This window comes from Bos javanicus, chromosome 4 (genome assembly GCF_032452875.1).
Source record: "Bos javanicus breed banteng chromosome 4, ARS-OSU_banteng_1.0, whole genome shotgun sequence".
Lineage (NCBI taxonomy): Eukaryota > Metazoa > Chordata > Mammalia > Artiodactyla > Bovidae > Bos > Bos javanicus.
The window spans coordinates 77,298,847-77,315,037 of record NC_083871.1 but is presented as its reverse complement, the minus strand read 5'-3'; the positions used below and the strand labels follow the sequence as shown (position 1 = coordinate 77,315,037).

The window sequence follows — 16,191 nt, the reverse complement described above, 5'->3', positions numbered from 1 at the left end:
CCTAACAGAAGCAGAAGATATTAAGAAGAGGTGGTAATACACAGAAGAACTGTACAAAAAAGATCTTCACGACCCAGATAATCACAATGGTGTGATCACTCACCTAGAGCCAGACATACTGGAATGTGAAGTCAAGGGGGCCTTTAGAAAGCATCCCTATGAACCAAGCTAGTAGAGGTGATGGAATTCCAGTTGAGCTATTTCAAATCCTGAAAGATGATGCTGTGAAAGTGCTGCACTCAATATGCCAGCAAATTTGGAAAACTCAGCAGTGGCCACAGGACTGGAAAAGGTCAGTTTTCATTCCAATCCCAAAGAAAGGCAATGCCAAAGAATGCTCAAACTACCGCACAATTGCACTCATCTCATACGCTAGTAAAGTAATGCTTAAAATTCTCCAAGCCAGGCTTCAGCAGTACGTGAACTGTGAACTTCCTGATGTTCAAGCTGGTTTTAGAAAAGGCAGAGGAACCAGAAATCAAATTGCCAACATCCGCTGGGTCATCGAAAAAGCAAGGGTTCCAGAAAAACATCTATTTCTGCTTTATTGACTATGCCAAAGCCTTTGACTGTGTGGATCACAATAAACTGTGGAAAATTCTGAAAGAGAAGGGAATACCAGACCACCTGACCTGCCTCTTGAGAAACCTGTATGCAGGTCAGGAAGCAACAGTTTAGAACTGGACATGGAACAACAGACTGCTTCCAAACTGGAAAAGGAGTACATCAAGGCTGTATATTGTCACCCTGCTTATTTAACATATATGCAGAGTACATCATGAGAAATGCTGGGCTAGAGGAAGCACAAGCTGGAATCAAGATTGCCGGGAGAAATATCAATAACCTCAGATATGCAGATGACATCACCCTTATGGCAGAAAGTGAAGAAGAACTAAATAGCCTCTTGATGAAAGTGAAAGAGAAGAGTGAAAAAATTGGCTTAAAGCTCAATATTCAGAAAACTAAGATCATGGCATCCGGTTCTATCACTTCATGGCAAATAGGTGGGGAAACAGTGGAAACAGTGGCTGACTTTATTTTTCTGGGCTCCAAAATCACTGCAGATGGTAATTGGAGCCATGAAATTAAAAGACGCTTACTCCTTGGACGGAAAGTTATGACCAACCTAGACAGCATATTAAAAAGCAGAGACATTACTTTGCCAACAAAGGTTCGTCTAGTCAAGGCTATGGTTTTACCAGTGGTCATGTATGGATGTGAGAGTTGGACTATAAAGCTGAGCACCGAAGAATTGATGCCTTTGAACTGTGGTGTTGAAGGAGACTCTTGACAGTCCCTTGGACTGCAAGGAGGTCCAACCAGTCCATCCTTAAGGAGATCAGTCCTGGGTGTTCATTGGAAGGACTGATGTTAAAGCTGAAACTCCAATACTTTGGCCACCCGATGGAAAGTGCTGACTCATTGGAAAAGACCCTGATGCTGGGAAAGATTGAGGGCAGGAGGAGAAGGGGACAACAGAGGATGAGATGGTTGGATGGCATCACTGACTCAATGGACATGGGTTTGGGTGGACTCCAGGAGTTGGTGATGAATTGGAGGCCTGGTGTTCATGGGGTTGCAAAGAGTCAGACACGACTGAGCGACTGAACTGATGGAAGGGTGAGCAAGAAGGAGGACCTACGGGGCCTTGTCAAAGCCCAGTGCTGGTGCTCACTAGCTGCATAAGCTTGGGGCACAAGCCCCAGCAATGGGACCTCTCCTCTCCCAGGTCCTGTGTGGTGAGAATGCAGACCAGGGCTCTGAGCAAACTCTCCTACTCCTTCCTTCCTCTGTTCACCTACACTGGCCCACTTCCTCCCTGGGGTCTGGGGAAGTAGCTTCTCAGGATCTGAGACTGCACAGAGGTGTTTTACTGAGGAAGGAGATATGTCTAGTAAATCTGAGCTGCAAACCATCGGAGCCTCCTTAAGTTCTAGGGTCACAGGGATCAAAACATTTTATCCTAAATATACCTCAGTCCAATGTAACTTAGTTCCTCCTAGTTCTTCCTAAAAGCTTTTTTTCCTCTGGAATAAACTGTTAAGCTCCATTTGGATCATGGACCATATTTTCTACACCTAGTGTAACACCTGGCATATAGTATGCATGAATTTACAAATGGTATGATCTCACAAAGGTTATTAAAAAGATTTCAGTACTGACCACCAGGTGGCTCTCATTTTCCTAAGACCCAGTGTCTTCTCTGGGGAAACGGGACACTTGCAGGGCCTTAAGGATTTTTAAGTGTTAAAGATACTATCTCAGACTCACACTATCAGTTTAGGACAGATTCGGGGACAGAACCTAGCTCACAACACCCAAAATACCGAAACTATGAGGTAACAGCCCTATTCCTTGAGGCACTGGCTCCAATAAAACTGCAGACTATATAGCCTGGTTACATTTCATCCTTAAATTTGAGGTGACAACATCAAGAAAAAAAATTCAGCAGGGCTACGGCAAACTGATGCATCAGGGTAAAGGCTTCCTGACCTCTTGCCACCTTAAGTTGGTGGCAATAGCTAATTTTTCCTAGAACTTTCATGATTTCTGCTGCAGAATCCCAAAGTGTGATCCTCAACCAGCAGCAGCAGCACCTGGGAACTTGTTAGAAATACAGCTTCTCAGGTTACACCCAAACCTGCTCAGAAACTTGAAGCAGCTGAGCTGGTGGTGGTTGCGGGGAGGTGACTGATGCACACTAAAGGGTTCTCTCTGCTAATAAAAGCCCCACATTACCCCAGCGAGGAGACTACCAATGCAATGCTTGATGATTCCATTTGCAAACTTTTCTCAAGTTTAGTTACTTGGGGGTTTAAGTGGACTTCGTGTGGGTAACTTAGGCAACATATATATGTTACATAAAAGCATAATTCATATAACCAGGCTAGTTCAGCGGGTCTCAGAGTGATCCAGAAACCTCCAGCAGCCCCAAGACCTTCAGGGAGTCCAGAAGTGTAAACTACTTTCCTAATTGTTAGCTGCTTTGTTCACTTTCATTCTCACAAGTTTATATTGTTTTCCAGAGGCTAAATGATGTGATGTCACTGCTTTGAGGCAGATGGAATGTGTACTGTTGTCTTAAAAAAGTTCTTTTTAATATGATAGGTATCAATTGATACAGGCCTGGAATAGGATTGCTCCTTGAAGGTCTTTAGTGAATTTTAAGGAAGTAAAAGGGTTCCTGAGACCAAAAAGTTTGGAACCACAGCCAGGATCTATCAATACAAAATTTTTATTTTTCCTTTAGCTTGGGGTATATAACACTGGTTTAACCTACTTTCTAAGCAGTTAGTTATGATAAATGACAAATCAACACAGGAGTTTCTTTACAGCCATTTGAAGTGATAGGGCCTAAGAGCAGGCAGAATAGGAAGAAATTAGGGGAAGCAACAAGCACTTCCTCTGGAATATGAACCAAAGCATGAAACCATTTGCAACTTTGATTTACTCCATAGACTGCTTACTAACTAGAAAAGGGTTATGCAAACCCAGAGGGTCTGGAACTAAATGGCTGTATTTCAGATGAAATGTGCAAACAGGTTTTAAATCACTTCAAGTGGAAACTCACACAATTCCAGACCCATTTATGAACCCCAGTAGAGGGTGTGTGCTATTTCCCTCCCAGTCAACACGTAATTCCTTAAATGAGACAACCAGCACAAGACTGTCATTCACGTTTCCGCATACTTTATTTGTTACAAACATACAATTTTTTAAATATAGACTGTAAAACTCCATTTGCAAAAGTCTGTTATTGTAAGGAGTGCACACCAGCAGTAAGGATTCTTTTTTCTCTATGAGTTTTTCTGTCAGTTTTGCTAGTTAGTGGTAAATACGGGACCCGCCATTTTACAGATTGACTGAAGCTTTTGGCTGTATTCACATTGTTCTTTTGAAGCAGCCCTGCTCGTCTCAAAATTGACCGGAATCAGCTTCAACCTCCAGGCAGTGAGATCAACAGCCCGTCTAAACTATGCTTTTGAATGGTTTCCAGGAAGTATGAGTTCTGAATGGGTACTGCACTTCACGGATTTGTTTGAATTGCCCATGCAGCTGTGTTTGTTAAAGTGCATTCTTCTTTTAAAAAATAAGAGGAATAATCTTTACTCTTTAACCAAGGTACTTAAAAAAAATGAACTTTTTGGTCTCTCAGCAGATATTCCCAAATTGATCCTATCACTACAAATTTTAGTGTTCTATTTACAAATATTTATAGGGTAACAGGTGGAGGGGACCTTATAAAATTAAAGGTGCAGCTTCTCTTGAAGCAGAAATCAGTTCTACAAATTCATACATAGGAGTACACACTTGGTTTACAATGCACAAGCATTTGGATATTTACAGAGACTGAAGACATCCCAAAAAACCCTCTTTAAAGTAACTTCCAACCTAAAGTCTAGTTGTACATCTAGATCAGGAAGCTCTGTCTCCTGCTATCAAGATTTGGTTTTAATTCATTCTAATTATGTCTGTAGATTCTCTATGGGCAGGACATCAGTCCCAACTTTGGAATGAAGAATCATCTAGTCTAAGGAAGCCCCTGGTAGATCTGACTGGCAGTGAAGGTTACTATAGAAAGTGTATTATTTGGAAATATGTCAGAAAATGGACAGACTTCAAAAAATGGACTTGGAAAAACATCTGCATAGAGGTGCAAGACAGAATAAATACTAATCATTTTAGAACTTTAGAAAAAGAAAAGCCCAAATATACTGATAACCACAGTCATTATTCCAATTATTGATAATCAGTGGAAAAAACCTCAAATTTACTTGCCTGCTACTGTAACATGCACAGCTCTCAAGTATGCCCTGTACTTATTTAAAATCAGTTTCTGGACTTCTGCCCGATCTATTAGCTTCTAGGAATACAGGCAGCTTTTGAAACAGAAGTGACATGTAGGCTAGGAGAAAAGGGTTTATGCCTCATACCTGAACAGTTTAAGATGCAACTCTCAAATTTCTACAAATGTTTTTGTTTTGCAATTTTCTTTCTCTACCTGCAGTTATGTATGTCCTTGAAAAAGGGATTTTTAAAAGCGAAGAAATCTACCACTTGCCACTCTACTTCCAAATATGTATAATAAAGACTTTTTGAGCCAGCTTGATCTTGTAATACAGGGCAAGAATGGGGATGAGAGTTTAAGAAATGAGACGATCTACATAAATTTTCTTGAAAGATTTACTCACTGATGTCTTTGAAGTAGGGAAGGAAAAAAACAAACAAACTCATGTCTTCTTCAATATGCTAGTGGACAATGAACTTGGATAGGTTTATTGCTTTCTTTCCAATACTCTGGGCCCACATTTCATCACACTAAAGGTATGATCAGCCCTCTCTTATCCATGTCAGTAGGCATTTTATATATATAATATGGGGAAAATGAAATTTGCTCCTAGACTCAAAATCCCATGTTAATAAAGTAGTCATATTCTTTTATCAAACCATGTTAGAATCACCTACGGAAAAAAATAACATTTCTGCATCAAATAAAGCTTTGCCCTCCTGTAATTAGAAGTCCTATTAAGCAGTGACACTACCAATACAGCATTTGCTGTTATTTTAACATGGCTTTACCTATCCCCATTGCAATGTCTAATTCAAGAGGCATGAGTTAATTTTCAAATGAAGAGTAAAAGATTGCAAATAAAGGCGATTACATTGATGGCATATTCCCTATTTCATTAGGAAATATAAAATACATTCATAAAGGTCTTAACTTGGATCAGGGGTACAGATATCAACTAGATATCAATTTCTAGATATCTAGAAATTACTAATGTCTTCATGACGCAATATTTTTCAAATTTAATTTTCATCCTGACAACTGGACCACATTTATTAAATAAGAGTCTGTTAAATCCATCAGTAGTGAAACTAAGTTTTAAGACTGAGGGCTGCGAACAGCGACTTTAACTAAATAGCAGGTAAACATATCAAGAGAAGTCATCATTCAACAGTCCGCTCTCTCTTGAAGCTTCTGGGGGTTACCATTTGAAAATTAATGACTTTGTTTTTCTAGATTAAAAACAGGGGAAATGAGGTGATAATGTCCATTTCCACCTTATGCCTGGAATTCCAAATGGGCACTGTCATGTACTTTTGTGTCTATACATATATTTTTTAGGTAAATGTGGTTCTTTTTTTCTTTTTCTACAAACAATCACCACCCGCCCCCCCGCCCCATTATCCAGTTTATTCAACGGGAATAGTAACTGTTTAGGAAGACACCTAATCGATTTACAGTACTCTAAAACCAACCCTGAAAACTGGCAATTTCATTCATTTACTGTAACTTCAGTGCCGTATTGACAGAAAAAAAAAAGTTACCTTAAGGCTCAAGGGAAAGTAACTTATTAAATCGTGAATGCAGCATTGTTTACTCTCCCGTCCATTGGAAACTAGCAAAATGCATTCTAGATCAGTAATACAAACTTTCTAACATTAGCAAAGATTTCTACTTTTCTTATACAGAGTTAAAACAATATTCAAAAGCAAATTATCTAGGGGAGCCTGAGAAACCATGATCCACATCACACACAGATTCCATGTATTTCATGATCAAAAAGTGCTTTATCTGAGAAATATGTCAGGGCTAAAATGGAAATATACAAGGAAAAAAATCACTTGACACTTTCTCAAGTGAAGTACAAAATGGAAAAGGAGCAAAAAGATGGGAGGCGCTGCTCTTTGAACAGGCCTTATGCAGGTGACTTTTAGGGTATACTAAATTAAAATTGTTTTAAGAGTTAACAGTGGAATTTTACACCACTATATGTATTCTAAAACCTGAGATTGTACATCAAAGCAGTCTACTTTCTTACTTATCAGAGCAATTCTGATACTTCCTAAAAATAGAAGACAACTCAATTGAATTAATAACTCCAGGGTCAAAAACATTAACTTTCCCCAATAAACAAGGAGACCGACCACATTAGATACCAAGAGTGCTACAGAATGCCTCTCGACAAAGAGTCATTTTTACATAAGCAAAAAGTCACTTCTCTCCTTCCCCTTCTCACAGATCAAGGCCACACTATTCTCAAATGAATATCTACTGAGAGATCAGCTGTGCATTGGACAAAGTACCATAACTGGGTTAAAAATGAAAACAAAATTTACAGTGAAGAATACCTATGTGCATGGCTTACACACTCAAGCTTCTCAAGTTCATCCACCTCAAGAGCAAGGTAGACACAAATGGGTAGTTACCTTTTAATACCTTGTGGAGAGCATATTCTACCCCCTGTAAAGCCAGTCAAGGTCACATTTAACAAAGCATTCTCAGCAACTATAGTGCCTGAAGTGTGCAGCCATTTACAGACCACTCAATATGAGGGCATTATTATAACCAGCCTCTTTTGCCCACAACCCTGCATTTTCAGATAAGCCAGGATAATTGTTTTGTTTTTTGAGAAAACTGAAGCTTGAATCTCTTAAAAGACCTGCAATTTATTGCAAAGTGATAGAGAGGTAACAGGGAAGCGTTAACAGCCTGCCTGCACCAAAGCCTCAATCATTTTGCAGTAAATAATTATGGAAAGTGACTTGACAAGTAGCCATGTGTGTATCACAGCTACAGTCATTTATACCACCTACATGCCTCCCGTAGTAACATAGGGTGTCTGGGTTTTTGGTTTGGTTTTCACTTTGATTTTTGGTGCCATATAGATTTACACTGTGTCCTGTGCAGCATATGCACTGGAAACTTTCTCCGCTGACTAGAACTGCCATTCTACTTGAATGAAAGGTAGGGACAATAGAAACCAGAAGGCAAGAGTAGTATCTCATCACAAATTTTTGATCCTTCGATTTTGTTCTTAAAATTTCTCATGTCTGCAGCAGTTTGAGAAACAGACATTCTACCAATTCTCCGAGAAAGAATTTTAGTTTCCCACTTCTCAGGAATATGACTGTTTTGAACACATGATTAGCTGGGATGTTTGCCAAAGTTGAAAAACAGTCCTAAATCACTGTTCATAGTAGCGGCTGAAAGACAAAACACAAAATTGCTTTCCCATAGTCTGTATAATGCTATTTTCTGACTGGAATTAACAAAGATCATTTCCTTTAATAGGCAGTATTTATGAATGAGTTCTGAAAGCCAGCCTGTTAATATCAGTTTAACAAACCACACACTGAAAATGTAGTCTGTGCTTTGCAGATTTCTATTGTCCCTAGTACTGAATGAGGATCAGTGAATGCTACAATTAATCCACATCCTCCTGTAATCTTCCTGCAGTGAGAAGAGAGGCCATGAACCACCCCTGCAGGAGAAACAAACCTTTGAGATTGGTTAAGACTTAAAAACCCACCACTATGACATTTACCATTTAATCTTACATAGGCAGGTCAAAATTTTAATATAAATTACTTTTTCCAACACATAGCTTATGCATTCTTTGCTCCTTTTTTTGGAGGATTCTCAAATTGATATCTAAAGATTTACATATGATATATTACTGTTATATGGTCTAATGACTAAGAAAATTTCTCTGGTAACCAAAGCTGATGCCATATATGGTAGTGTTCTTGGCATATACTCTATATGCCTCAGACCACTTCCACATTCTTTCTATTCAGCTAATTATAGCTTAGTAGCCACTGGTGAAGGATTGTGAAGACCCTGTCATTTCTACAGAGTAGAAAGGCAAGGCTAGTTGCTGCAATTCAGCCAAACAAAAAGAAAAGAAAAAAGAATAAACCAACCCCTTAAAAAGGAGAGGTACTGCACCTTTGCAAAATTGAACTGGCTCACTGCAGCTGAGCAACAGAACCACCACTGAAGCAGGAAAACAAGTTGGTCTATACAGGAATTATACATGTTTTGAAAATGAAAAAGTTACAGCAATCAACTAAGAGCTGCAACTTTAATCTTCATTGCTGCCTCAGAGTTTGAAACTTATAAACAGTTTATGCAAACCTAATAATGCTATCTTCTCAGCCCCTTTACTAAAACTATTTAGGGATTTGTTCTCCGCAGCAAAGAAATAAACACTCAAAACACATAGGTAAATACAGCAGGACATTATTGAAAACAGCTGCCTTGTAGTACAAAATACAGTACAAGTATACAGATGTCATTAAAACATCAAAAATACTATTGCTCCCATACAATTTAGGAAACATTCTTTGCAACGGAGAAAGTTGTTTTTTAAAAAAGAAAAGCTTAAAAAAAATCTGTTTAAAAAGTCTACTGTGGATGATGAGTAGAGAAATAGTCTGAAAAGGGCACCAATATTTGTGGCTCTTCCACTTTTTAAAAACAAAAACAAAAAAATCTAAGATCAATGATATTCTGAATCAAACCTAATTTTTTAAAAAAGCCTAATTTTATATACACAATTATTCCCTCCCTCTCAGCCACAATTCGTGAAAACGACCTTTTTGTATATTACTTATTTCCCAATAAATACAAAAAGATTGTAGGTTGAATAATACCAAAATAAGATAATAAAAAGGTATGCAATAAATTAAAAGGCAGCTCAAATAAAGGGCAGGCATGCAGTTTAAAAAAAAAACGAAACTAAGATTGTGGAGGTGGGGTTACTTGCCTCCTTGTTGAGAAGGTGTCGCACAAAGTATACCTGAAAACTTTGGAAAGACCATTAGCTCCCATTCAATTCAAAGTTACCTAGGTCTATGACACTTCTAGGAATACCTTTTGATGGGGTGGGATTAACTTGATTAGTAAAAATCATACTGAAAATCCATTTAAAATATAGAAGAGGCGATCCTTGAAAACCCCAACTTTTATTCTTGAAAGACAGCTGGATAAACTGGCAAAAGCCAGTTTGTTGAAATTTCAAGATGGTATAAAAATGCTTCCAGGATATAGTCAGCATATTCACGTTCATTTCAGCTCCATTCAAATGGATTTCAGCTTCAAAGGGCACGCTGCTTGAATCACTCATCCATCATTTGCCAACTTTGATTGTGAGGTACTGATACAATGGACCAAGTTCTTAAAAATTTATTTTAAAAGAATAAATGATGCTGGAATTCTGGACCTGAGGATCTTAGTATTTGAACAAATCCACAGATTAAACTGAAGGTAGATGACTTCAGTTTTGGTTACTTCCAACTTTTCTGTGTGGACTTATATTCCATTAAAGCTCAGGCTTGTAGCCACAATGTTCCTTTTGTAAAGATGTCCAAGTTTTATGGTTTAAAATCCAGCCAACCAGTGGCCGAAACAGCCGAATTAGCCATAATTCACTGGCTCACACGGTGGAGCCACGGGTATCTGGCTCTCATTCATATCTAAGCCATGACCTCCATATTTGGAGATCGGGGAAGAACTTTAGTGAGCAGCAACCAATCCACTCAAACAGTTTTCCTTGTGCTTTATGCCTGATTTCTTATTGTGCCTACCTCAGCAACCCCCAATGTAAAACTGCTTTTATCTTTGAAAAAAATCTGCCAACTTCCAAAACATTATAGTAAGGGATTCTAGTTCAAGGATTGACATCTGAATCCATTTGCATCCTGGAAAATAATTCTGCAAAGACAAGACACGGGCCTTGGTCCAGGTTCTATGCAAAACCATTTAAAAATGGATCCAATTTGTTTCTGTCCCTGGTGGCTTCTTTAATTCTTATTTTGCCCTGTCTATGATTATGTAAAGTTGCATTCCTTTTCATGAAACTTGTACCCTCAGGACTGGGTAACTGCAAAGGCCTCTCTCTTCACAAGAATTCCATGAAGATCTAGATCCAAAACGCTGATTTCAATGGAGGTGAAGGGATAGACACTGCAACAATGAGGTCTAGAAAGATCTTTAGATCAAGTTACCCAAATATAACACAAATTGAGCTGTCATCAACGGGTCTGGGTAACTGATGAGGTGTTCCTTGGCCAGCGTGCAGGGATCTATCCCATCCAGGGTTATCCTGATGGATTTAGGAACCTTAGCTGGGAAGAAAGAGAAGCTGAGACTTCTGCTCAGGTGAGGAGACGCTGTTGTCCTCTCTTTGCAGATTACTGTCAATTCCTTGGAACTTTACTGCTTTTCTCTAATTGTCCTGACTGTTTTCTTACGGTTATTTCTCTTAATTAACTATATTATTTAAAATTTTGTTTTCCCCCTCCGGGGCCTCCCTTGCTTTCCCTCCACTAGCTCACTGGGGATGAACAGGAAGGGGAGTTCTCTAGCCAAGGAGACGGTGGTGGGGTGGTGAGGCCCGTAAGGGAGGAAGCCGCGAGTTTCAATCCTCATCCACCTCCTCTCCCTCTGACTCGTCCCCGCCGCGTCGCTCATAAAGCTTATCCCTCTGCCGCTCCTGGATCTCTTTCATCTCATCCGCATATCGGCAAAACGCGCCCCCGAACTTGCCCCAGGCCTTGAAAGGGACCGTGATGGCGTTGCGGTAGGACGGCTTCACCTCGCTCACGCGCAGGAACACTCCGTACTTGTTACAGCCCACGTCGAAGAAGAAACGCTTGGAGTCCACCGTGATGGAAGTGCCTTCTGGGAGCTCCCCGTACAGGCCGCCCCCAGGGCCTCCGGCGCCGCCGCCCGGGCCCCCCGCCAGCTCGTCATCCTCGCCGCCGTAGTCGTCGATGAGCTTGGCCAACGCGTCGCGGAACTCTATGAGGCCCTGCGCGGGCAGCGCAATGGTCTGGCCGCTCTGCAGGCCGCCGGGTCCCGGGCCACCGCCGCCGCGGTTGACCGTCTGGCGGATGCGCAGGAAGCGGCCGCGCTGGTTTTCCTTGAGGTCCAGGTAGTACTTGCGGTTCTCGCGTACCAGGAACTCGCTCTTGAGCGCGCGCCGCGGCCCACCGCCCTCCTCGGCGCCCGCCGCCGCTGCCACTTGCTCCGGGCTGCTGGGGCCCAGCTGCGCGTAATGCTCGATGAAGTCGCCCAGGTAGTCACGGAACTCGGCGGCCACCGCCATGGACAGCGTAAGGCGGCTCTTGGAGCCGCCCGCGCCCACCTCGGCGATCTTGAGAAAGCGGCCTTTGGCGTTCTGCTTCACATCTAGGTAGAACCGTTTGTTTTGGATGTCCAGCCGCTTCGAGGCCAGCTCCTGCGTCTCCTGCTCGCCGCCGCCGCGGGACGCGGGCTGGAAGCCGCCGGGCCCGCCACCGCCGCGCTCGCTGCCGCTGTCGCCGTCCGCCATCTTCTCGGCCGCCGCCGCCGCCGCCGCGCCCAGGCCGCCGCCCGCCGCCCGCCGCGCTCGCGCCCCTGCCCTCCGCCCTGCGGCTCGCTCTCCCGGGCCCCCCAGCCTCGCTCGCCGGCCCGCTCACGCGCTCCCGCTGTTCATCGCCGGCAGCCACCGCCGCCGCCCCCCCATCGCCCCCGCGCCCCGCCCCGCCACTTCCGCCAGGCCAGCTTCCGGCGCGCGCCTCCGTGACGCCGCCCCGCCCCGCCCCCACGTTCTCGCTGCCGGAAGCGCCGCGCAAGGCGGCGGCTGCGGGGCGCAGGGCAGTGACGTCACGGGTCCGCGGGGGTCTGGGGATCCTGGAGACCCAAACTGGGAAGGAACTCTGGAAGCTTACGGGCGACGGAAACAGTCTGCATCTTGTTTGTGGTGGTGGTTTTACAGATAGCCGAAAGTGATTCAAACTACGCTTTAAATAAATGCGGTTTATTCTAGGGAGATTATACCGGACTACAGTTATTATTTACGAAAGAGGAATTAAAGGGAGGAAGATGTTGGGGTACTCAAAACAAAACTAACCTAATAGGATTGCTGTATAAGAATCCGTGAGTGATATTTAGCATAATGACTGAGTTATAGTGAGTGCTCAATAAATACGTACTCTTAGTTCGTGGAATACTGTACATAGTGCCTGGAACATGCTTGGTAACATCATCGTCACCGTCTCAGTGGCGTAAGATAAAATGATGGCCTGAACTAAGTAGTGGTAGTGGGGATGGAGTTTAGGAAAGGAGTTAATTTTTATAAAGCACGTACGTACAGGGACTGGTAACCGTTTTACACGTTAACTTGGAAGAATACTTGTTTCATGTGTTACATTGTGTGGAGAAACAGGAATGGATTTAAAAAGTGAACAGTGGGACTTCCTGGTGGTTTGGTGGCTGAGATTCCATGCTCCCAATATAGGGGGCTAGATCCCACATGTTTCAACCAAGAGTTCACTTGTGGTAACTAAAGATTTCAATGCTGCAACTAAGACCGGCAACAGCCAAATAAAGTGAAAGTGAAAGTCGCTCAGTCTTGTCCTACTCTTTTCAACCCCATGGACTGTACAGTCCATAGAATTCTCCAGGCCAGAATACTGGAGTGGGTAGCTGTTCCCGTCGCCAGGAGATCTTCCCAACCCAGGGATTGAACCCAGGTCTCCCGCGTTGAAGGCGGCTTCTTTACCAATTGACCCACCAGGGAAGCCCAGCTTAATAAATAAATATTAAAAAAAAAAAGTAAAATGTGTATCTTTTGATGGGGGGAGGTGTGTGCTAAGAGTCATTCTGCCTGGGTCTGAATCCCATACTAGTTGTGAGGTTTTGGGTACGTCAATTAACCTCTTAAGCCTTAGTTGCATAACTTGTTAAATAGGAGTAATAGTAACTATCTTGTGGAGTTGCTATAAGAATTAAGTGAGATAATGCACATAAAGCACTTCACCTGGCACAGAAGAAGCACTCCCCAAGTTTTTCTTTTTCTTTTTTTGGATGTGTCATGAGGGATATTACTTCTCCAGCCTGTGTTCCCTATACTGGAAGTTCTGAGACCTAACCACTGGGCAGCCCCTCCCCAAGTGTTTAATCACTCTTCATCCTGATTCATAAAAAAGACCCAAACAAACAAAATTAGAGTAATACCTCTCAACTAAACACAGAAGAGTCCAGGGGAAAGCATCAAATTTGGGGTCTTGAACATTTCAGTCTTGGAGTGAATTTGGACATATGAAATCCCTAGGGAAGAAATCTGATGTCAGGCATCACTTAACCTTCATAAAAGATGTCCATGAAGCTCCTTCTCTAATTTCTTGCTAACCAAACCACTTTCTGCATAGGGGACCCCAACACTCAGTTCATGTGAAGGACTTTCTACCCATATATTCATTCCTTATCAGTTCAGTTTTAATGTCAAATCCTATTTAATGAGTTAGACACATTGCTTTATTTCCTTTTTTTGTCTGTGCTGTGCGGGATCTTAGTTCCCCAACCAGAGATGAAACCTGTGCCCTCTGCATTGGGAATGCAAGTTTTAACCACTGGACTACCTGGGAAGTTCCTGCTTTGTTTCCTTTGAAATTTCATTCTTGGATTTTAAGCTTAGCATCTTTTCCCTTTTTATCTATTTGAAAATTATACATTTTCCAGACTTTTTACAGTTCAATTTTTAATAGGTGTGATTATATCATATATTTTTATTTCATCTTTAACTCTAGTTTATCTTGAATACATTTTGGTGAATAGTATCAAGTGAAGAATCTAAAAAATTTCCTTCAAATGACCAATTGTCCCAGTACTATTTATTAAATAACCCTTCAAGGACAGATCTCGACAGGTGGAGATGAATGTAGGTTATTTTGGGCAGAGGGAACATGTGTTCCCAGATGGTGAAAAGTCTAGTTTGGCTGGAGCCCAAAGTCTGTGAGGAGTGGGTGGTGAACAAAAGAGTTGGAGGCAGTTAAACCTGGGCCCAGTGGGGAGGCCTTCACATGTTGGCAGGAGACTGGGCTTGAGTTGAGGGGGAGCCCCTGGAGCTATGTGAACAGGAGTGTGACAGAGAGGAGGTGACCATGGCAGAGGATAGCATGGATGGGCTTAGTCAGGAGGCAGCAACCACCTGGCAGACCCAAGCCAGCGGGGGCTGGATGCAGCTGATTGAGTGAGAAGGAGCCACTGGGGCTTTGAGGACATGAGAAAGGACCAGATTTAAAAACTGGATGTGTAAACGGGGGAGAAGAGTGAAGGGTGGTTTTAGAGTGTGTGTTCTGAGTGACTGCTCTCAAGGCTGTTGTTTGAGATGGTAAGAGCACTGATCTAAGACTTCAGAGATTCAGATGCTGCAAATGTGAGGTTTTCCTCCCCTATGAAATTCACAATAGACAGGACCCAACAGGAAGAACTGCTTTGATGCATTTTTGGAATACCAAATTCTTCCCTGGGAAGTTTATTACCTCTTGGTGGCCTTAAGCACTTGTTGGGACTGCCTTTTGGCAAATCCAGCATGAGTGAGTGTGAATCTTAAGTACTGGCATGTGAAGTCTGAGCAGCCAGCTGGGTGCTGGGCAGGGAGTGTCCAAGCAGCTGTGGGACCCAGAGAAGCAGAGTCAAGACGAGGGGCACCTGTGGAAATGCTGGTTTGGGAGCTGCCAGCAGACAGCATGGATTTGACATCAGCTCCCAGAAGGCCGCATAGAGAAAACAAGGACAAGTGAGAAAGATGGGGAGAGAATGAGGCCAGGGGTCAGGTGTCACAGTTCACACTGAACCTGACAAACGTTTCCTGCCCGTCCTAGAAATAGGTGGAGAATCACACAGCTCTTAAGGAGTGGAGCAGAGGCTGCAGCTCAAGTCTCCAATTCTAAATTCTGTCTTTGACGCTGCCACCTTGGGGGAGAGCATGGAAGCCATATGTCACATTGCTAGCGAGGGCAGGACTATGGGTTCAAGAGCTGCCCGGGTGACAGAGGGGATTGTGTGTGTTAGTCGTTCAGTCGTGTCCGACTCTTTGTGACCCCTTTGTGGACTGTAGCCCATCAAGCTCCTCTGTCCATGGGATTCTCCAGGCAAGAATACTGGAGTGGGTTGCCATTTCCTCCTCCAGGAGATATTCCTGACCCAGGGATCGAATTCGCGTCTCTTATGTCTCCTACACTGGCAGTTGGGTTCTTTACTGCTAGTGCCATGTGGAATAGTAACCAACAAAGAAAAGCATGAACCTGGAGATGGGTATAGGAGGTGTGGCTGGGCCATGGGAGGCAAGAATCTGTCCTTTTGCTCATGATACCAGGGAGAGTGGAGGAGAGACACAGGAGCTTCTGGTGGACAGCAGAGAAGCTGGAACTGTTCCTGCGTCTGCTCCAGTGCCCAAGAGCGAGGCCATATGCCAAGAAGGAGGCCGAGAAGACCTATGAGGCTTGGCTGGGATGAGAATCCCTAAACAGCTCAGGATCCTGCTAAGACCAGGGCAGAAGCACACTGTCTCCAGCCACTTGGAGCAGCTTGGAGGCTGAGCAGGAGGCAGCAGATGGCAGTGAGCCTTGCCA

The 16,191-nt window shown here is 43.0% G+C and overlaps 1 protein-coding gene across 1 annotated transcript; it reads right to left on the bottom strand.

Moving 5' to 3' along the window:
• Positions 1–3,668: 3,668 nt before the first annotated feature.
• Positions 3,669–13,339, bottom strand: PURB (purine rich element binding protein B). Its single transcript, XM_061414425.1, has one exon. The coding sequence runs from the start codon at positions 12,123–12,125 to the stop codon at positions 11,211–11,213; it is 915 nt and encodes a 304-aa protein (XP_061270409.1). The 5' UTR covers positions 12,126–13,339; the 3' UTR covers positions 3,669–11,210.
• Positions 13,340–16,191: the final 2,852 nt, after the last annotated feature.

Excerpts from the sequence above, each read along its gene's own strand:
- PURB (XM_061414425.1), bottom strand. The coding sequence starts at position 12,125 with ATGGCGGACGGCGACAGCGGCAGCGAGCGCGGCGGTGGCGGGCCCGGC.